At 41.5% G+C, this 22,761-nt stretch overlaps 1 protein-coding gene and 1 long non-coding RNA gene across 9 annotated transcripts in view; one reads left to right on the top strand and one right to left on the bottom strand.

Moving 5' to 3' along the window:
- The window catches only part of LOC124013526 (dynactin subunit 1-like), a 45,042-nt gene extending 23,014 nt beyond the window's left edge, over positions 1-22,028 (bottom strand). For 6 of the 8 annotated variants that reach the window (XM_046327819.1, XM_046327820.1, XM_046327822.1 and 3 more), the window contains exon 1: positions 1,010-1,027. Coding sequence is in view for 1 of the 8 variants with exons in the window: in XM_046327821.1 (XP_046183777.1) it covers positions 19,236-19,256 (21 nt within the window). In the remaining 7 variants the exon portion in view is untranslated. Of the gene's footprint in view, positions 1-1,009; positions 1,028-3,132; positions 3,296-19,235; positions 19,338-21,928 lie in introns of those variants that run through there. The other 2 variants (XM_046327821.1, XM_046327826.1) reach the window with 2 other exon arrangements.
- LOC124013528 lies at positions 294-7,834 on the top strand. The gene is made up of 2 exons (XR_006834887.1): positions 294-754; positions 7,610-7,834. It is a non-coding gene; the product is annotated as an uncharacterized LOC124013528 (long non-coding RNA).
- Positions 22,029-22,761: the final 733 nt, after the last annotated feature.

Raw genomic sequence — 22,761 nt, 5'->3', positions numbered from 1 at the left:
TATAGATATATATATATATTATTATATATATATATATTTTTTTTTGTGAGCCATTAGGCATAGTTCCCTGTGAATATCAGACAGCTGACTTCTGTCTACTAGCTAGGCCATATAGACAGCTAGGAAGAAGCTGAGAGGGAAAATATATGATAAAAGGCCTATTCCACAACAAGAACTAGATTCAAAAAACATATTGTTGATGACATATCATTAGGCCTAGTTCCCTTTGTCTGAATGTCAACCAGCTGACTCGTCGATAGCTAGGACACAGACAGCCTGAGGACACAGTCACACACCCAGTCATATGGTTCAGCACCCTGTAACCATTACAGCCAGCAGACACACAGAGAGCACCACTCACTGTCTAGACACAGAGGAACTCATTCATAAAAATGGTCAAATGGGGGCAGTGGAGGATCTTGGTCTCGGTCTTCGGCGAGGCAATGCCATGTGAGAGGAGACCAGATTCACGGTAGCTAGCCTTCTGGATATCGTCCGAAGGGCAGACAACTGGGAGGACTAGCCAGGATCCAATCATGGCAGGAATGGTGTTAGAAACAAGAGAAGAAGGAGAGACTGAGCTCCCATGTATGCCATTGGTAATAACATTGGAATAAAAATGATCCACCAGGAAATACCCTTCAAAACTGGAATAGACAACCCATGGAGCCACATGATGATCATGGAGCCACAACATGTTAGATCATCATCACCAACATCATCATCTACAGGACCTTGCTGTATCGCCTGCACTGTGAGTAAAACCATGATTTTATATTAATTTCTTTGCCAGCAGTATCAACAAGAAAACTCCTCTTGATACAGTTCTGTTCTCAAAAGGTGGCAAAATAACAAACAAAAAAATGAAATGTAAATCAAATCAAAATGTAGATAGCCAATTACTAGTCATAGGCAAAAATAGCTGACTGTTGCTGTTTGTTCAATCAAATAAATGTAGCTATAGCCTAAAGACAAGCCTAGTCTTAGGCAGAATATCAGATAGACTCACCAAGCTGCCCCGGCCAATACCCAGGCCCATCGCTGGGACGGCCACAGAATGCCGCCTGCGCATTCCAGCCATATTGACTTGTCTTATTTATCACCAAAAACAATTGTATAAAACAAGGAGTGAAAGCTTCTCTCTCTCTCTCCTCTTATATGTCCTTGCAAGAGGAGACAGGAGAGGGGTGCAAAAGAGGAGGGCCTAACCGGATGCTATAGAGTGGTGAGGTGGAGTCGTCTACCGTGTCCGGAAGAGACTTCACTCAAACAATGTTTAAGGCTTTCCTTTAGCAATTAACAGTTCAAAATGATTTTGGGACTGTAAATCGATTGGCTCTCTTTAAATAGATATCATCTGATGTAGCCTATTGTTTCAGTCTGAATTGTTTCATCTAACTTTCTGTCTCCTGAATTAACCTAGTGTGCATGTGCGCCCAGCTAAATGGTGTTCCAAGCTAGTTTTTTTTCTCTTGCTAAACTATTCCAGTTATCACCAATGACCAACTTCATAAATACTAGACCCTCAACTTCAAAGCTAGTTATACAATAATTTCACTAAGAAATCCGCTGGAAAGAAACTTACATTATTTATTGTTTGTAGAATAGTCATGACTGGCTCAAACCATCAGACAACACTGGCAAAGGATATAATTTCTACTTAACGCAGATCCATGTTCAATTTTGAGAACCACAGGCGTCATTGGATTTATTTAACCTGTATTTAACTAGGCAAGTCAGTTAAAAACAAAATCTTATTTACAATGACGACCTACCCCGGCCAAACCCTAACCTGGACGATGGTTGGGCCAATTCTGCGCCGCCCTTTGGGACCACGGTCTGTGGTGATGCCTCAAGCACTAAGATGCAGGGCTTTAGACCATTGCACCACTCGGGAGCCCCCAAGGGCTAAGGTTAGCTGGACGTTTCTGACTGGTCTTGGAACTGTGACAACTGGCAGCCTCTCCCTGCTTGGCTCAATGGGATATGTAGTGTTTTTTTCCAACAGACAGAACACAGTCCGGTACCTTTAACGTTTTATAAACTGACTATCATATTTCTTGATTAAATCAGACTTTATTCATATAATGACACGAAAAAAAAATAGAGAAAATAGCAACTCTACAGAACGCAAAAGGTGTACAATGAATGGCTAAATTACTTCCGGACACAAAGAGTCTGCAAAGCTCCTCCTCACCATTATTTTTGGTGCTTCGGGATTCAACAAACGTCACAATTCTTTGAAGTGCACCGGTGTAATTCTGCCCAATCCCAGTAAATAAACAATAACATTGTAGTCTCCCTGTAGTAGACTGATAAGGATCTCTGTAGCTACTCAAAAAAAGAACATCACTCAGTCAGTGTGAAAGAATGCGTTCCTGATTATGCTCACGCCAGCACTGTCATTGTCACCAATGGAAATTCTCATCCTGGGGAGTATCTATTTCAGAGGTTGTTAGTATCATCCTGCCCTGTAAGGTCAGGTGAAAGTATCTTTGTCATTTAAATGAACAATTTTGACTTTTAAAAAGTTACCTGTCACCTTAAAAGTAACCATCGAAATGTAATTGCTAGTTGCGGGACCAAGCTAGGTGAAAGCGTCATCAAGCACAAACATTATGACAGTTGGCAAGCGAAGATACCTAGCTGGCTAATTAGCTTCAGTGGTTCAAGTTAATTGAACGTCAGTTAGCTAACTGGCGAGAGGGACATAACCGGCGTATGCGCGACTAGTTAGATAGTTAGGGTGTGTTTCGCGGAGGACGAGGCAGTTAACGTTACACCAAAGATTATGGTAACGTTTCCTAACCAGCTAGCTAACGTTAGTCAGTCAATATATGATTGTAAAGTTAGCTCGAGCAAACACATCAGCTAACGTTAGCTAGTTAGTCTGTCAGTACTGTTAGCTACCCTGACTACTCCACTAAATATCTCTTCATAGCTTCAGTTTTCCAACAAAAAGTAGCACTAACGTTAGTGCTTTATAAACTAAATTAATTTGCTAGCTACAGTAGCTAAATCAACAACAAATGCAATTTCATTAGCTAGCTAGTGAACGTTAGCTAAATGCTAACGTTAAATGGTAGTCTAAACGTAAATCATCTTGAGAAGATAGCTAGCTAAGCCACTTACTTGCAAATACACAAAGTTATGTTCGTTGAAAAAAATCAACTGATTTCCCAACGAACTTGTTGATATAATACTAGAAAAATATCTACAGGTAGGGTTAGTTAGCTAAATACAATGTCCACCTAGCTAACGTTACACCAATTTACAGTGTTCGTTGCACATTTTTGTCAGAATAAAAGTCGTCTACTTCCGCTTCTTTGGAATTCAGTATAAAAGTCCGTCTGACAAAAGTGACATTTGAAATGTGTTCATTAGAATTTTATTACAGTAGTTTCAATAACAAGGCCCAATACATAACACATTTCAAAACAGCTGAGCCCTATACTACGAATCCGGTTTAAATCAGCAAGGTCAAATGAGTTCAACTCCACGAAAGTGTCTCACCTTTCAGCTAGATACATTTCTATGGCAATGAATCGTTCAGAACTAACCTGCTCTGGGGCAGGTTAACTCAGGACTAACTCCACAACCCAGCTAACAACAAATGTTCCCATAACTTTTGGGGCAGCGGGTAGCCTAGTGGTTAGAGCATTGGACTAGTAACCGAAAGCTTGCGAGATTGAATCTCAGAGCTGACAAGGTTCTGCCCCTGAACGAGGCAGTTAACACTGTTCCTAAGCTGTCATTGAAATAATTTATTCTTAACTGATTTGCCTAGTTAAATAAAGGTCATATAAAAAAACTTATAAAGAACTTCCCCAAGACATAGACATATCTGATATTGGCAGAAAGCTTACATTCTTGTTAATCTCACTGCACTGTCCAATTTACAGTAGCTATTACACTGAAATAATACCATGCTATTGTTTGAGGAGAGTGCACAATTTTGAACATGAAAAGTTATTAATAAACAAATTAGGCACATTTGGTTAGTCTTGATACAACATTTTGAACAGCAATACAATGTTTCATTGACCAGTCTTAAACTTTGCACACACCTTGACGCCATCTAGTGGCCAAAATCTAAATGGCACCTGGGCTGGAATAATACAAAAAAATACAAAAGAACGGTTGTTTTTTTTCTTTTAATTATCTTTTACCAGATCTATTGTGTTATAATCTACTACATTCCTTTCACATTTCCATAAACTTCCAAGTGTTTCCTTTCACAAGGCCTATCCTTGCTTCAGGGCCTGAGCTACAGGCAGTTAGATTTGGGTATGTCATTTTAGGCGAAATAAAAAATAAAAAAAAGGTTTTAATATTCGAGACATGTTAAATGAGAACTTTGCAAGAACATTCATGTCCATTCATGTCCAGTTTTCTGTGGGTTACGAGAATAGTCCATCAACGTCCCACCAAACATACACAAAACATGGATGCCTTGTTCTCAGAACATAAGATATTAATGTTCTAGATGCATTTTATAGGAATGTTTCAAAAAACATTTGTGTCCCAGAAAAAACTAAGCTATATGGAATTATTTTAAGAAGGTCATACCAAGAATCATTTTGCAGTATGGCTGGTGGCTTTGTCATGCTGGAGGGTCATGTCAGGGTGAGCCTGCAGGAAGGGCACCACATGAGGGAGTCTTCCATGTAATGCACAGCGTTGAGATTGCATGCAATAACACAAGCTCAGTCCGATGAAGCTGTGACACACCGCCCCAGACCACAACGGCTCCTCCACCTCCAAATCGATCCCACTCCAGAGTACAGGCCTCAGTGTAACTGTGTAACGCACATTCCTTCAACGATAAACGCGAATCCGACCATCACCCCTGGTGAGACAAAACCGCAACTCATCAGTGAAGAGCACTTCTTGGTCCAGCGATGGGTTGGGTGGGTTTGTGCCCATAAGCGACGTTGTTACCGGTGATGTCTGGTGAGGACCTGCCTTACAACAGGCCTACAAGCCCTCAGTCCAGCCTCTCACAGCCTATTGCGGACAGTCTGAGCAATGATGAAGGGATTATGCGTTCCTGGTGTAACTCGTGCCGCAGGTGTGATGTTCAGATGTACCGATCCTGTGCAGGTGTTGTTACACGTGGTCTGCCAATGCGAGGATGATCAGCTGTCCGTCCCATCTCCCTGTAGCGCTGTCTTAGGCGTCTCACAGTACGGACATTGCAATTTATTGCCCTGGCCACATCTGCAGTCCTCACGCCTCCTTGCAGCATGCCTTAGGCACGTTCACACAGATGAGCAGGGACCCTGGGCATCTTTATTTTAGTGTTTTTCAGAGTCAGTAAAAAAGCCTCTTTAGTGTCCTAAGTTTTCTTAACTGTGACCTTAATTACATTCCGTCTGTAAGCTGTTCGTGTCTTAATGACCGTTCCACAGGTGCGTGTTCATTAATTGTTTATGGTTCATTGAACAACCATGGGAAACAGTGTTTAAACCTTTTACAATGAAGATCTGTGAAGTTATTTGGATTTTTACAAATTAACTTTGAAAGACAGGGTCCTGAAAAAAGGATGTTTTCTTTGCTGAGTTTATAAATTTGGTGTCATTATGATATCTTATTGACTGATGGCTAACTTGATGGCAGTATAATATTGTATTGCATTGTACATTTGGACAGTGTACATTTCCAATGTATTTAATGAGGGATTTTACCATCACCAAATGGACAGGCTGAAATCAACACCAACGAGCAGGACATTGCACCAACGTGACATTGCATCTCATTGCACCAACGAGCGATGGAGAGGAACCACTTTAACTGCTCGTCCATCCCGAGTTCAGCGAGCCAGTCAATTGGGCATTTCTGCACTATATTAGACCATGTCTAATTTGTGATGGTAAATGCCCATTGTAAGACATTGCAAATAGACAGTTTACATTTATCCATTTCCAATGTATTTAATGAGGGATTTTCCATCACCAAATGGACAGGCTGAAATCAACACCAACTGTTATGCAGGTGAATGAGGACCCAAAAGCGACTTAACAGAAACAGAGTTTATTCCAGTCTTAACAGAAAACGACTAATCCTGAATTCTTTCACAGGTAATGTCCAAACAGGAATAACAGAAATCCTCTAGTCTGTAGAGGGGAACAACAGGAGAAGCGGCCACAGACTGCAGGTCGCTTCGGGTAGGCGCAGGCCGTAGCTGATAGAGACACCTGCTCACTCGCAGCATCTGATGAAGGCAAAAACACGACGGAACAAGAACACAGCACAGCAAACATCAAACAAGGATCCGACAAGGACAGAAGCGGAAACAGAGGGAGAAATAGGGACTCTAATCAGAGGGCAAAATAGGGGACAGGTGTGAAAGAGTAAACGAGGTAGTTAGGAGAATGAGGAACGGAACGATAGAGAGAGAGAGAGAGAGAGATAGAGAGAGAGAGGGAAAGAACCTAATAAGACCAGCAGGGGGAAACGAATAGAAGAGAAAGCACAGGGACAAGACATGACAATCTATGACAAAACATGACACCAACGAGCGATGGAGCGGAACCACAAACACTGCTCGGCCATCTCGAATCCAACGAGCCAGTCAATTGGGCATTTCTGCAGTATGTTAGAGCATGTCCAATTCATGATGGTAAATGCCCATTGTAATACATTGCAAATGGACAGCTGTGTACCTGGTAATTGAACGGGTTACCAGGAGTGATTTTTAATATGGCTTTAAATGGCTTCAGGGGGTGCTAGCGGTCCATGGCCAGGTAGGGCGCACCCCCCACCCGGGTCCTGCCAATGGGTGGCACCCCTGGTCATTTTGGAGGTTTTTCCATTTCTCTGATTGCACCACCAAGCGATGGAGAGGAACCACTATCACTATTCGTCCACCCTGAGTTCAACGAGCCAGTCAATTGGGCATTTCTGCAGTATATTAGAGCATGTCCAATTAAGGATGGTAAATGCCCATTGTAAGACATTGCAAATTGACAGTGGACAATTGTACATAAAGTGTCTGTCCTACATCTGAGAGTGATAAGAAAGATTAGGAAATATATATATATTTTTTTACATGTATTTGTACTGCTCATTTCTGGCACTAAACAGTCTCAATATATAGTGTACTAGCATGTATTTTCATACTGATACCAGGGGACTTTCAGACGAATCTGTGTGAGCCTGTGTGAGTCCTAGAGCAAAACAACCAACATGTACGTGTTGGTAAGAGTCTCACCTCTTTTATGGATAGCCATGTGTGCGCTCCAACACTCAGACATAATTTACTAACAAAGCATGTGTTTAGTGAGTCCATCAGATCAGTCAGTAGGGATGACCAGGGATGTTCTCTTGATAAGTGTATGATTTTGGCTGTTTTCTTGTCCTGCTAAGCATACAAAATGTAACGAGTACTTGTGGGTGTCAGGGAAAAATTATGGAGTAAAAAGTATAATTGTCTTTAGGAATGTAGTGAAGTTAAAGTATGTTGTCAAAAAATAGTAAAGTACAGATACTGACAAAAACGACTTAAGTAGTACTTTCAAGTATTTTTAATGAAGTACTTTACACCCCTGTCTAAGGGAGTATTTATATGCCAACTCAACCCTTCTGTCTCTCACTTGCTGTTTTGCAGAAACCGTCTTCGAATGACCTTCCACCTCCCAACCACCACCAACCAACCTTCCACCTCCCCACCACCACCAACTAAAGGACCATCTTCGGATCCCTGTTCTCCCAGCGGGGGAGTGTTTCGATGCCAGCTGCCCAGCAGAGTGCAACATGTCATCAGTATCTGGCTCTGAGGAGCATTCCTCTGAGACGAGGCCTACCCCAAACTATTAAATTAAATTCCATGTTGCATTCTGTCCTTGTTGTCATTCAGTTAAGCCTGTACTCGATTGAACTATGTACTGTATGTTTGGTGGGACATTGATGGAATATTCTCCTAACCCTCAGAAAACTGGACACATTAATGTTCATGCGTCTAGTACATTAACATTATTTTTTTCTGAGAACATTGTAAACAGGTTCTATATAAGTTCTGACATTAAGGGAATGTTCAAACTTTAACACCAAACCATGCTAAAAAGGTTCTCACTAACATAGATAGAATGTTCCCCTAACTAATGGAAAACTGGACACTAAAACATTAGAGGAACATTACGGGTAAGATTACAAAAACGTTCTCTCTCCCTAGAATTGCTAGCTGGGAAGTTGAGGACCAATGAAATCAGATACCGTACCTCTCACAAAGATTGTGTCATCATCACCTTTATTTGAGGAAGACTACCGATTCAATATTTCATTCATCAAATGTTTTTTTGTGTGTTTTATGTCAAAGGGATACTTCAGGATATTGGCAATCATATCCTTTATCTACTTCCCCAGAGTCAGATGAACTCATGGATACCATTTTTATGTCTCTGCATCCAGTATGAAGAAAGTTATAGCACAATGACTGGAAGTCTATGGTATCATTTAGCATGCTAGCAGTTACCATAGACTTCCAATCATTGCACAATGACATTGTGCAGAGACATAAAAATGGTATCCACAAGTTCATCTGACTCTGGGGAAGTACATAAAGGGCTTCATTGCCAAAATCCTGAAGTATCCCTTTAAAATACCTATCACATTACAAATTTAGTAATGTCAGCATTTGCTTTCCAAACTAAATTTTTCATTTGATTGTATTTTGAAATTTGCAAAAGGCAAACTGACAGCCGCAACCAACCATAGACACATAGGCCTAATCCATCGATTGCAGTTCGCAATCAAGTCAAGACTGGCAGCCATTCTTCAGTCAAATTGCCAGGGTTAGGGGTTCCAAACCCCTTCTATGGATTCTATGTATATGGCCAAGAGTGAAATGAGTGGCAAAAAGTAGTCAAAGCACATCAAAGACTGCATTAACAATTGCAGAGGCGTCATCCCCATTGGGGGCACAGGGGCACGTGCCCCCTCAGATTTATCCTGTTAAAAATCATTTATAAATATTAATCGTATTTTTGGTTGATGTCTCTCTGTAATACTACTAGCCACCAAGACATTTTATGAAGTTAGCCATTTCAGGCTATCAATCAAGTTAGAGTAGCTAGATTGTCAAACTATCTTAGCTGGCATGCCTGTGGCAAGGTTGGTAGACTAGAAAAGCAAGCAATAACCAGATGTACTGAATAAGACTCATATTCCTTTCAATATTTTACACTGTTTTTAGCAGCAATGCAGAGAAGCATATTTAGTTTCTTTAAAAAAGAACCACCCGTGCAAAATTATCCAACCCCCCAGCCATCCTCACATACTTTGTGCCCCCCCCCCTCACTTTTGGAGTGAATGACACCCCAGATAAACTCAAATAAAGATGGCACTACAAATTAAATGTGGCACTGACTCGCACATGGGTTGATGTTTCAGCATTGTCTCAATGAAGAACTTAGCGTTCAACTAGCCATATGCGACATGCACATGCGGTTACAAGCCTGCTAGAGCCGCAGACAGACGAGCAATATCCACCATTGCAGTACGGAAGATGCCTGGAATGTGAAGCTAGCTAGCTTTATAAAAGCCTGAGTAGATCTAGCTTGCTTCGTAGAATACCACTATGGACATGATATCACATAATGTAAACATAAAAAACAAGTAGACCAACATTCTAATCACACACACCTGCTGGGTGGATAACTATGTGCACGTGATAAATCCACGGTGGACTACCAGAGACGGAAGAGGAAGTGAGACATCTCACTTGCTCCTTTTTTTCTGGTTCATATACAGAATATAATTACAAGTGCTATGATCTACCAACAGAGCTACAAAGCACCATGTGCAGTGCCTTCAGAAAGTATTCACATCTCTTGACTTGTCACTGACCTACACGTAATGTCAAAGTGGGATTCTTTTTTGTAATTGTTTTTACAAATGAATAAAAAATTAAGAGTCAGTTAGTAATCAATCGTTTTGTTATGGAAAGGCTAAATAAATTCAGGAGTAAAAATGTGATTAACAAGTCATATGATAAATTGTATGGATCCACCATGTGCAATAATAGGGATTAACATGATTTTTTAAATGACTGTACGCCACACATACACTGTAAGGTCCCTCAGTCGAGCAGTGAATTTCAAACACAGATTCAACCACAAAGACCAGGGAAGTTTTCCAATGCCTCACAAAGAAGGGACCCGATAGGTAGATGGGTAACAATAAAAAAAGCAGACATTGAATATCCCTTTGAGCATCAGGTTTTTTGTATGGGCTGCGTCTCAATCCACCACATCCGCCTATGCAGTGGGGGAAAAAGTACCCAATTTTCATACTTGAGTAAAAGTAAAGATAACTTCATAGAAAATGACTCAAGTAAAAGTGAAAGTCACCCAGGAAAATACTATTTGAGTAAAAGTCTAAAAGTATGTGGTTATAAATATTCTTAAGTATCAAAATGAAAAGTATAAATCATTTCAAATTCCTTATATTAAGCAAACCAGACGCCACCATTTAAATATTATGGATAGCCAGGGGCATGCTTCAACATTCAGACATCATTTACAAATGAAGCATGTGTTTAGTGAGTCCACCAGATCAGAGGCAGTAGGGATGACCAGAGGCGTTCTCTTGATAGAGTGGCTTGTGAAACTATTCACCCCCCCTTGGCATTTCTCCTATTTTGTTGCCTTACAACCTGGAATCGATATGGATTTTTTTGTTGGGTTTGTAACATTTTATTTACACAACATGCCGACCACTTTGAAGATGCTAAATATTTTTTATTGTGAAACAAACAAGAAATAAGACAAAAAAAAATTGAAAACTTGAGCGTGCATAACTATAAACCCCCCCAAAGTCAATACTTTTTAAAGCCACCTTTTGCAGCAATTACAGCTGCAAGTCTCTTGGGGTATGTCTCTATAAGCTTGGCACATCTAGCCACTGGGATTTTTGCCCATTCTTCAAGGCAAAACTGCTCCAGCTCCTTCAAGTTGGATGGGTTCTGCTGGTGTATAGCAATCTTTAAGTCATACCACAGATTCTCAATTGGCTTTGACTAGGCCATTCCAAGACATATTATTTAAATGTTTCCACTTAAACCTATTTAGTGTTACTTTAGCAGTATGCTTAGGGTCATTGTCCTGCTGGAAGGTGAACTTCCGTCCCAGTCTTAAATCTCTGGAAGACTGAAACAGGTTTCCCTCAATAATTTCCCTCTATCTAGTGCCATCCATCATTCCTTCAATTCTGACCAGTTTCCCAGTCCCTGCCGATGAAAAACAGGGTGGTTTTCTCGGGGTGATGAGAGTTGTTGGGTTTTCGCCAGACAGAGCATTTTCCTTAATGGCCAAAAAGCTCAATTTTAGTCTCATTTGACCAGAGTACCTTCTTCCATATGTTTGGGGAGTCTTCCACATGCTATTTGGCGAACACCAAATGTGTTTGTTAATTTTTTTATTTAAGCAATGGCTTTTTTCTGGCCACTTCCATAAAGCCCAGCTCTATAGAGTGTACAGCTTAAAGTGGTCCTATGGACAGATAAGTGATCTTCCTGTCTGGGTTTGCGCCCCCCCCCCCCTGGGTTGTACCGTGGCGGGGATCTCTGTGGACTATACTCAGCCTTGTCTCAGGATGGTAAGTTGGTGGTTGAAGATATCCCTCTAGTGGTGTGGGGGCTGTGCCTTGGCAAAGTGGGTGGGGCTATATCCTTCCTGTTTGGCCCTGTCCGGGGGTATCATCGGATGGGGCCACAGTGTCTCCTGACCCCTCCTGTCTCAGCCTCCAGTATTTATGCTGCAGTAGTTTATGTGTCGGGGGGCGAGGGTCAGTTTGTTATATCTGGAGTACTTCTCCTGTCTTATCCGGTATCCTGTGTGAATTTAAGTATGCTCTCTCTAATTCTCTCTTTCTCTCTTTCTTTCTCTCTCTCGGAGGACCTGAGCCCTAGGACCATGCCTCAGGACTACCTGGCATGATAACTCCTTGCTGTCCCCAGTCCACCTGGCCGTGCTGCTGCTCCTGTTTCAACTGTTCTGCCTGCGGCTATGGAATCCTGACCTGTTCACCGGACGTGCTACCTGTCCCAGACCTGCTGTTTTCAACTCTCTAGAGACAGCAGGAGTGGTAGAGATACTCTTAATGATCGGCTATGAAAAGCCAACTAACATTTACTCCTGAGGTGCTGACTTGCTGCACCCTCGAGAACTACTGGGATTATTTTTATTTGACCATGCTGGTCATTTATGAACATTTGAACATCTTGGCCATGTTCCGTTATAATCTCCACCTGGCACAGTCAGGAAGAGGACTGGCCACCCCTCATAGCCTGGTTCCTCTCTAGGTTTCTTCCTAGGTTTTGGCCTTTCAAGGGAGTTTTTCCATGCCACCGTGCTTCTACACCTGCATTGCTTGCTGTTAGGGGTTTTAGGCTGGGTTTCTGTACAACACTTTGAGATATCAGCTGATGTACGAAGGGCTATATAAATACATTTGATTTGATTTGATTTGAGATACTCCAATCTCCACTGTGGAGCTTTGCAGCTCCTTCAGGGTTATCTATGGTATCTTTGTTGCCTTTCTGATTAATTCCCTCCTAGTGTTCTCCATTTTGCTCTAGGACCCCCACAAGTGTCAAGGTACTCGTTTGAGAGTAAGCCATACAAACCAATGGAAGTATAGAGGTAGTTTTGGTGCCAACAAAAAAAATCAAATATTTCCTGAGCTTTCTTATATCGACTAAATATAAGACAGACACTTATGTTCCTTTTTTTCAATGGTAATATGGCGTGAGTGGGACATTCATCCCAAAATGTTGGTGAGTACACAGGTTGGCGATAGAGAGTATAAATAAATGTTGTTAAATGTTAAAACATTAAAACGCATGTGATATTGTACAAATGTGGGAAAAATGTGCCTGAAATTGATAGCAACATAAACAAACATCAGCAAACATTTTCAAACTGTTTTTGGCGTGAAATAAGGGGAGAGTAGCTAACGTGGCACGCTCAACTTGTGCTCATGGTCACATAGCACATAGCACAACAAAATAATAGCCTAACTTTTTATACATTTCTTTCAAAACAAGTTTGTCTACTTTAGAAGGTGGGCATTAATGAATTAAAACCCAATTTCAGAAACAAAACTGATTCAAATATTTGTAGTGGTTTGCCACACATATGATCAATAGATTACTACAAGTACATTTAAAAAAAAAATGGGATTGACTTTTGCCCATTCTGATTAAATTGCATATGTTGAGGTAGTTGTGTGGGTCACCATTAATTACTCAGATGCAAAAGATATTCAGAGCATTTTATTAAATTAATTGGTAGGCTATCTCAAATTGGCACTCCTCAGACCCTGTTTCCTCTCTAGGTTTCTTCCTAGATACCTGACTTTCGAGGGGGGTTTTCCAAGCCACCATGCTTCTACATCTGTATTGCTTGCTCTTTGGGGTTTTAAGCTGGGTTAATGTATAAGGACTTTGTGACAACTGCTGATGTAAAAAGCGCTTTATAAATACATTTGCTTGATGGATTGCATTTGACTGTTGACTGTTAAAAGGCCCTCTATGATGAACCTTGAATGTTAGCGTGACTGTGATTTGTAAAGGTCTGACAGGCTCTTTGGAGTTAGAGGTGACTAGCCTATTTAAATGGCATCCAGTATACTATTACACTTTCATAGGGCTTCAACCTCAGGATAACACTCTGGAGATAACAATAGATACCATTTATTGAATAAAATCAAAATGACAAATAGAAATTCAATCGGAGCTCTCTTCTATCCTCCCAACTCACTTGGCATGAGAGGACTTTAACTTTAACATGCATTCCAGTCCAATAATTATCCAACCATCTGGTTCTGGAGAGATTCCAGTCAGGAAGGAGCAGAGCGCAGCAGCACAGAACTATGTGAGAAATGTGAGGGAGAAAAAAGAGAAAGACTGAGTGTGGGTAGCTCAGCTGTAGTGCAACTTGACCCTATGCAGTGTAGCCCAATCCTTCCATCTGAAGTACTAACTGAAGTGTTCCACTGAAGATATTCAATGTTAGGCTCTCAGCTCTCTATAAGAAATAGAGAGACAGAAACTGCGAGAAATAGCCTACAATGTCGCACACAGTGACAGAGAGTAATGTTTTGCCAAGTGTTTTTTTTCTCTCACTCAAAGACAGTTGTAGCATAGGCCTACCGATGAAGAAAACCAAAGTAGACCTAGATGGAATAAATCACCTATAATAAATCCTTCACCACATTTACACAATATTCCGTTATTAATCGGGATACTCATGTATTCTGTTTTTAAGTTGACGCATAATCATCATATCCCGTTTACAATAACCCGAATAAGCTCCTATCCCAGTTTTGAGAAACCCAAATACGATGCTGATCTTAGACTGGATATTGTGGCATGTCAACATCTTATCCCATTTACTGTTGTTTTTTCACGCAGACTTTGCAGCCTCAGTTTTGCATAATAAGCCTATCACCTTTAAAGTTCAGATGGGAACAGTAAAAGCTGGCAGCCTTTTGGGGGCCCGAAGTGAGATTTGGTTGAGGGCCCCCCTCTTGTCGACGGAGAGATAAAGTTAATTTCCTGCTATTCTAAACATTTTGCCATGGGTGGAGAGAGAATCTAGCAATTTTATAACACATTTCATACAATTCTACTAGTTTTACCATGTGTGAGCGAGCCATTTTTGCCATTTTAAAGATAATTTCATGCAATTCTACCAATTTTGCCATGGGGTGGAGAGACATTTTAGCAGATTTAAAGCTAATTTCCTGCAGTTCTAGATAACTGGCTAGCCTAACTTACCAATCTAAAAATGTAGTCAGTGACTGACAAAACAAAGAGAAAAACTGCTGATGCACAACCAGATGTCAAACTTGCACCTGTATTCTTCTATTCTATTCTAACTCTCAACAGTAAAAACAAATGTCTGGGTTGGGGGGCCCCTAGTGGCTGGGGGACCACATATCCCTGATAGTTGGAATAGTAACTGAAGCCTATTATAATATTTAAGATGCAAATCAAATCAAATCAAATTTTATTTGTCACATACACATGGTTAGCAGATGTTAATGCGAGTGTAGCGAAATGCTTGTGCTTCTAGTTCCGACAATGCAGTGATAACCAACAAGTAATCTAACTAACAATTCCAAAACTACTGTCTTATACACAGTGTAAGGGGATAAGGAATATGTACATAAGGATATATGAATGAGTGATGGTACAGAGCAGCATAAAGTAGATGGTATCGAGTACAGTATATACATATGAGATGAGTGTGTAGACAAAGTAAACAAAGTGGCATAGTTAAAGTGGCTAGTGATACATGTATTACATAAGGATGCAGTCGATGATGTAGAGTACAGTATATACATATGCATATGAGATGAATAATGTAGGGTAAGTAACATTATATAAGGTAGCATTGTTTAAAGTGGCTAGTGATATATTTACATAATTTCCCATCAATTCCCATTATTAAAGTGGCTGGAGTTGGGTCAGTGTCAATGACAGTGTGTTGGCAGCAGCCACTCAATGTTAGTGGTGGCTGTTTAACAGTCTGATGGCCTTGAGATAGAAGCTGTTTTTCAGTCTCTCGGTCCCAGCTTTGATGCACCTGTACTGACCTCGCCTTCTGGATGATAGCGGGGTGAACAGGCAGTGGTTCGGGTGGTTGATGTCCTTGATGATCTTTATGGCCTTCCTGTAACATCGGGTGGTGTAGATGTCCTGGAGGGCAGGTAGTTTGCCCCGGTGATGCGTTGTGCAGTCCTCACTACCCTCTGGAGAGCCTTACGGTTGAGGGCGGAGCAGTTGCCGTACCAGGCGGTGATACAGCCCGCCAGGATGCTCTCGATTGTGCATCTGTAGAAGTTTGTGAGTGCTTTTGGTGACAAGCCGAATTTCTTCAGCCTCCTGAGGTTGAAGAGGCGCTGCTGCGCCTTCTTCACGACGCTGTCAGTGTGAGTGGACCAATTCAGTTTGTCTGTGATGTGTATGCCGAGGAACTTAAAACTTGCTACCCTCTCCACTACTGTTCCATCGATGTGGATAGGGGGGTGTTCCCTCTGCTGTTTCCTGAAGTCCACAATCATCTCCTTAGTTTTGTTGACGTTGAGTGTGAGGTTATTTTCCAGACACCACACTCCGAGGGCCCTCACCTCCTCCCTGTAGGCCGTCTCGTCGTTGTTGGTAATCAAGCCTACCACTGTTGTGTCGTCCGCAAACTTGATGATTGAGTTGGAGGCGTGCGTGGCCACGCAGTCATGGGTGAACAGGGAGTACAGGAGAGGGCTCAGAACGGACGCTTGTGGGGCCCCCGTGTTGAGGATCAGCGGGGAGGAGATGTTGTTGCCTACCCTCACCACAGTCCAGGATCTTAAGCACAAGAAATTCTAATTCAGATTGAATTCGTAACATTTCTTACAAATTGCCCCCCTCTCAAAAAAGAAAAGAAAAATACTATCAGAAACATGTTGGGATAGTTTTCAGTTTTTAATTTCCTTCGAACTGGTCAACAAACTGATGTCATTTGAAAATTTGTCACGGAAAATCTCCCTGATCCCAAAATGTATTGATGTCAACTATATTGTTAATGATGCATTCATTCTATCAATTTATTACATTATTCTGGTGAGCAAGGCTATATTTAGTACTCTAGAGCATCAAGGAATGATAGAAGAGAAGCTGCATGTATCTAACTATAGACAAATTGACTAACAAATTGCCTACCAAATGTTGGTAATTATATGCAGAAAAATCTCTTTTTTTAAATGTTTTTTTATACCCTATTTAAATTGCTTTTAATATAAAATCAAATTATGAATATTCCATAGTATTTTAAAGGGGGTATATCAGCTTTAATATTGATGATAGATTGATAGAAGCCACCAATGTAATTGTTTGCACAATTTCCAATCCCTCATATTTGTTGCGGTATATACTGTATATGTTCCTTCTATATTATTTTCCCCTAACCCTACCACCCCTCCAGTAATTGGAGTAAACTAATGGACAACAATACTTAGGCTTCTACTTTCAGTTTATACATACATACTATATACATTTGACAGTATATTTTACATTAGTTATAATATAATAATAATAATAATAATAATAATATATGCTTTAGCTTTTATTGTCATTATACAGTTATCTTTTCTATTGTCTTAGTTTCTACAGATTGTACATTTTAAAAAATTGCTAAGAGTATTATTTTATTATTGAGCGATTGACTATGATATTTCAAATCTCCCAGAAGTGCAATTTGCAGAGTTAGCTTCAAGTAAATACTTGAAAATTCTTCAGCCATTCCTGAACCTGTGAACAAAAACAAGCTACATATACTGTAGGCATGTAACGGCTGTTGGTGGAAGAAGGTGAGGACCAAGGTGTGTGTTCATGATTTTTATTAACTCAACACTGAAATACAAAACAACATGAATAAACAAACCACCGCAACAGTCCTGTAAGGTGCAGAAAACACTAAACAGAAAATAATAAGTTATCTATTGATTCTGTATGTTCGCAGCAAAATCTGCAGAGATGGGATGGTTGTATCCCTCATGTATAAAGTACCAGTCAAGAGTTTGGACACACATACTCATTCAAGGGTTTATCTTTAATTGTACTATTTTCTACATTGTAGAATAATAGTGAAGACATCAAAATTATGAAATCATACATATGGTATCATATAGTAAGCATAACAGTTTTAAACAAATCAAAACATATTTTAGATTTTACATTCTTCAAAAAGCCACCCTTTGTTTGATGACAGCTTTGCCCACTCTTGGCATTCTCTCAACCAGCTACACTTGGAATGCTTTTCCAACAGTCTTCAAGGAGTTCCAACATAAGCTGAGCACTTGTTGGCTGCTTTTCCTTCACCCTGCGGTCCAACTCATCCCAAACCATCTCAATTGGGTTGTGGTCAGGTGATTGTGGACGCCAGGTCATCTGATGCAGCACCATCACTCTCCTTCTTGATCAGATAGCCCTTACACAGCCTAGAGGTGTGCTGGGTCATTGTCCTGCTGAAAAACGAATGATAGTCCCACTAAGCGCAAACCAGATAGGATGGCATATCGCTGCAGAATGCTGTGGTAGCCATGCTGGTTAAATGTGCCCTAAATTCTAAATAAATCACAGACAATGTCACCAGTAAAGCACCCCCACACCCCACACCAGCTATGGGTTGCCACCAATGAACCCGGGGGTGCGTAGCCAACTCGTCGAGCTTCCATGCCCTAGCTGGCTCGAGAGGTTTCCTTGCCCCGTTTGGCTCGGATGGTGCCCATCCCACGCCGTGCCTCAGCCGGATTGTCAGTTCTTATTTGCCCAGCCAGTCCAGGAGTTTTTTTTTGTTTGGGGTGGATTCCGCCGCCGATGGAACCGGGGGTGCCTAAGCCAGCCCGTCGGTCTTCCTGGCTGGCTCGGCGGCTTCCCATCCCACGTCACACTCCACCGGATTTTCGATTTTCGGGCTCCCCCTCTGCAGCAGGATCGACAGGCGTCTTGCCTCAGCCGGATCATCTGGCTTCCATTGCTCAGCCGGCTCGTCAGGCTCTCACGCTCCTGCTGGTTCATTGGGCTCTCATGCCCCAACCAGCTTGCCCAGTGCCCATGTCTCGGCCCATGCCGGGCCGCGCCCCAAGGGGGGAATACTGTCACGTCTGCTCCCGCTCTTCCCCCCCTGGCGCTCGAGGGCGCCAGGCTGCCCTGAATCACGCACTCCTTCCATCCATTACGCACACCTGCCTTCCCTCGTCACGCTCATCAGCGATATTGGACTCACCTGGACTCACTCATCACCTGTTTATTTCCTCCCCTATATTTGTCAGTTCCCCAGCTCTGTTCCCTGCTTCTGCATTGATTGTCTTTTGTTTGTGTTACCTGTTTGCTGACGCTGTTCCAGTCTCGTTCCATGTCCCTTATTTATTAAATGTTTTACTCCCCGTACCTGCTTCGCCTCTCCAGCGTCATTCCATATGACATGATTAGGATGAATAATATCTGACATTACCTTTTTAATTCTATATACTATGACATTTGGTAGAATTTTGGCATCACAACACTGGAGTGTAAGCAGCGTCCAATTTTTTAGGTGGACTGGATCTTTATATTTACCACCTGGGTCGTGTTTCAGCAATAGTGAAATCGGACCTTCTTGCTGAGTATCTGATATTCTACCATTTTTATAGAAGTAGTTAAAACATGCTAATAATGGTCCTTTGAGTACATCAAACAATATTTGAAATACCTCAACTGGTATGCCATCCATCCCTGGCGTTTTTCCGGACTTGAAGGCTTTAATTGCATCTAGAAGTTCCTCCTCTGTAGGTCTTTCTGTACAGCTGTTACACTATTAATAGAGAAATAAAATCCTTACAATTAACTTCAGAAGACGGAAATTAAAACATACGCTTAAAATACTTTGCCTCCTTTTTCAAAATATTGTTTGTTGAATATGTTGGTTTTGTGGGTTATAGTCTATGTATAGTTGCCTGTGTTAGCACTAGTGGTTATAGCGTCACGGTCATTGTTTTGTTTGTTAGTTTGTTTAAGTATTCTTCGTTTAATAAAGAGGAATGTATTCTCATCACGCTGCGCCTTGGTCTCCTCGTTACGACGAACGTGACACATTTGTTTTTGTTTTTCCTCTAACTTATTCTGTCTTTATGTTACAGTTTTTATTGCTATCTATCTGTACTGATATCCTGAATATTATCCTCATGTTAACGTGAACAAACATATAAACATAACATGTAAAGTGTTGGTCCCCATGTTTCATGAGCTGAAATAAAAGATCCCAGACATTTTCCATACCCACAAAAAGCTTTATTTCTCTCAAATGTTGTGCACAAATTTGTTTAAATCCCTGCTGGTGTGTATTTCTCCTTTGCCAAGATAATCCTTCCACCTGACAGGTGTGGCATATCAAGAAGCTGATTAAAATGCATGATCATTACACAGGTGCACCTTGTGCTGGGGACAATAAGACGACACTCTAAAATGTGCAGTTTTTTTATTTTTTTTTTAAGGGAGTGTGGAAATGGCATGCTGACTGCAGGAATATCCACCAGAGCTGTTCTCAGAGAATGTACTGTTCATTTCTCTACAATAAGTTGTTTTAGAGAATTTGGCAGTACGTACTACCTGCCTCACAACCCCAGACCACGTGTAACCACGCTAGCCCACGACCTCCACATGCGGCTTCTTCATCTGCAGAATCGTCTGAGACCAGTCACCTGGACAGCTGTTGAAACTGTGGGTTTGCACAACCAAAGGATTTCTGCACAAACTGTCAGAAACCATCTCATAGAAGCTTATCTGCTTGCCCGTCATCCTCACCAGGATCTTGATCTGACTGCAGTTCAGCGTTGTAACCGACTTCAGTGGGCAAATTCTCACTTTCGGTGGCCACTGGCGCACTGGAGAAGTGTGCTCTTCATGGTTGAATCCAAGTTTCAACTGTACCGGGCAGATGGCAGACAGTGTGTATGGTTATGGTATGGGCAGGCATAAGCTATGGACAATGAACACAATTTGCATTTTGGAATTTGAATGCACAAAGATACAGTGACGAGATCCTGAGGCCCATTGTTGTGCCATTCATCCGCCACCATCACCTCATGTTTCAGCATGATAATGCACGGCACCATGTCGTTGAAGATCTGAACACAATTCCTGGAAGCTGAAAATGACCCAGTTCTTCAATGGCCTGCATACTCACATGGCACTCATTGAGCATGTTAGGGATGCTCTGGATCGACGTGTACGACAGCACGTTCCAGTTCCCACCAATATCCAGCAACTTTTCACAGCCATTTAAGAGGAGTGAGACAACATTTCACAGGCCACAATCGACAGCCTGATCAACTCTATGAGATGGAGATGTGTCGCACTGTATGAGGCAAATGTGGTTACATCATATACTGTCTGTTTTTTTAATCCACGTGTAACGATGTGAAATGGCTAGCTAGTCAGCGGTAGTGCGCGCTAATAACGTTTCAATCGGTGTAGTCACTTGCTCTGAGACCTTGAAGAAGTGGTTCACCTTGCTCTGCAAGGTGTCAGCTTCGTGGATGTCAGTTGTCTATGTGTGCAGAGGGTCCCTGGTTCGAGTCCGGGTAGGGACGAGGGAATGACGCAAGTTAAACTGTTACAGACGCCCATTCCTTTTTTTAAGGGATCTGTGATAAACAGATGCATATCTGTATTCCCAGTCATGTGAAATCCATGGATTAGGGCCTAATGAATTCATTTCAATTGACTGATTTCTTTATATGAACAGTAACTCAGTAAAATCTTTGAAATTGTGGCATGTTGCGTTTATATTTTTTTCTTCAGTGTAAAATGGACAATAACAAAGATTATCTATTATATTGACAAGATGGTCGACTGACCGCTCTAACAATGGAAAAGGTCCGCAAAAGACGCACAGGAGGAGGTGCGATCAGGTGGGAATATTTTAGCCAATGAGAGGACGCGTGTGAACAACAGGCACAACTCCGATATAAAATTGTTTTTCTCAAAGTTTCATATCACTACACTCATAACAACCTAAGCATTATGAAACTTCTAGATCAAATAAGCCTCACCTTTCAACATAGCAATTCACTTTTACCTTGAGCAAATTCTACACTCTCTCATTGCCCCCGATACAAAAACTCCTCACTTGTTATCACTTATTTTCTCACTGACAGATTTTGGGCAGAGCCGACCTTCTCGCTTCGCTTCTACGCTAGCTTGAGATCCCCCCCCCCAAAAAAAACGCCACTTGAATACATCTATGACCAGAAGTGTCTTTTTCGTAGCTGGTTAGGGTCATTTACAGAGCAGGTTAGGTAAATTAAGGTAGCAGGTTAGGATAATTAACGTAGCAGGTTAGGAGAATTAGGTTCATGTCAGGAAAGGAGTTAGACTTAAGGTTAGTGAAAATGCTCTCCTAACCTGCTACGAAAAGTCACTTCCAGTTGTAGCTGTATCGAAGTAGCATATTTTTAGGGAGATCCACGTTAGCTTCGCCCTCATGCGGGTGCTAGTAAACTAACAAGAATGCTAGGTAGCCTATGGCTACTAGGTATCAACAGCCAATCCAGTAGGGGCTGGCAAGTATAGTGAGCTTCGATTGGTCAATGGCGCCGCAATATTGTTGAGTACTTGCATACATTTCAGCTTTCCCCAATTTAGGTCCCGCCATGATGATGCTCTTGCGCCCATGCTTGCACTGCCCAATGGTCCCCGCCCACTTCGCTTTCCCCCGCCCACTTCACTTTCCCCCATTGAAAATGAATGGCTTCTGATGTTTCATGGTCGTCACTGTCTTCCATAGCCACAAAGTCATAAACCCTGCCCATTAATACAATTTATGAACCTAACAATAACCATAGCCCTAACCTTAACCACACTGCAAACCTTATGCCTAACCCTAAGACCAAAAAGCTATATTTTTGTAGCCAATTTTGACTATGGCTTTGGAATCTGACTTTGTGGCTATGGAAGCTTGTGGAGACCATGTTTCATCGCCCCCAGTGCAAAGCTGCGAAGTTGGCCAAACACATTAAGTTAGCCAATCACATCACGGCTGAGGCATAATTCACTTCTGTTTAAATTTATAACAACATTAAACCCTTGTTTAGCATGATCTGGTCCAATTGTGGCATGTTTGCCATTTTTTTAATCCGTTTGCATCCGTTTCAATGGGGAACTTTTATTTTGAATGCAAACTGCCGATCCCATACTTGTTGCTCACGCTAATGTTGTTCACGACACACACGTGGCTA

Source organism: Oncorhynchus gorbuscha, linkage group LG25, assembly GCF_021184085.1.
Source record: "Oncorhynchus gorbuscha isolate QuinsamMale2020 ecotype Even-year linkage group LG25, OgorEven_v1.0, whole genome shotgun sequence".
NCBI classification, from domain to species: domain Eukaryota; kingdom Metazoa; phylum Chordata; class Actinopteri; order Salmoniformes; family Salmonidae; genus Oncorhynchus; species Oncorhynchus gorbuscha.
Note: the sequence above shows the minus strand (reverse complement) of the source record. Positions and strands in the feature narration are given on the sequence as shown.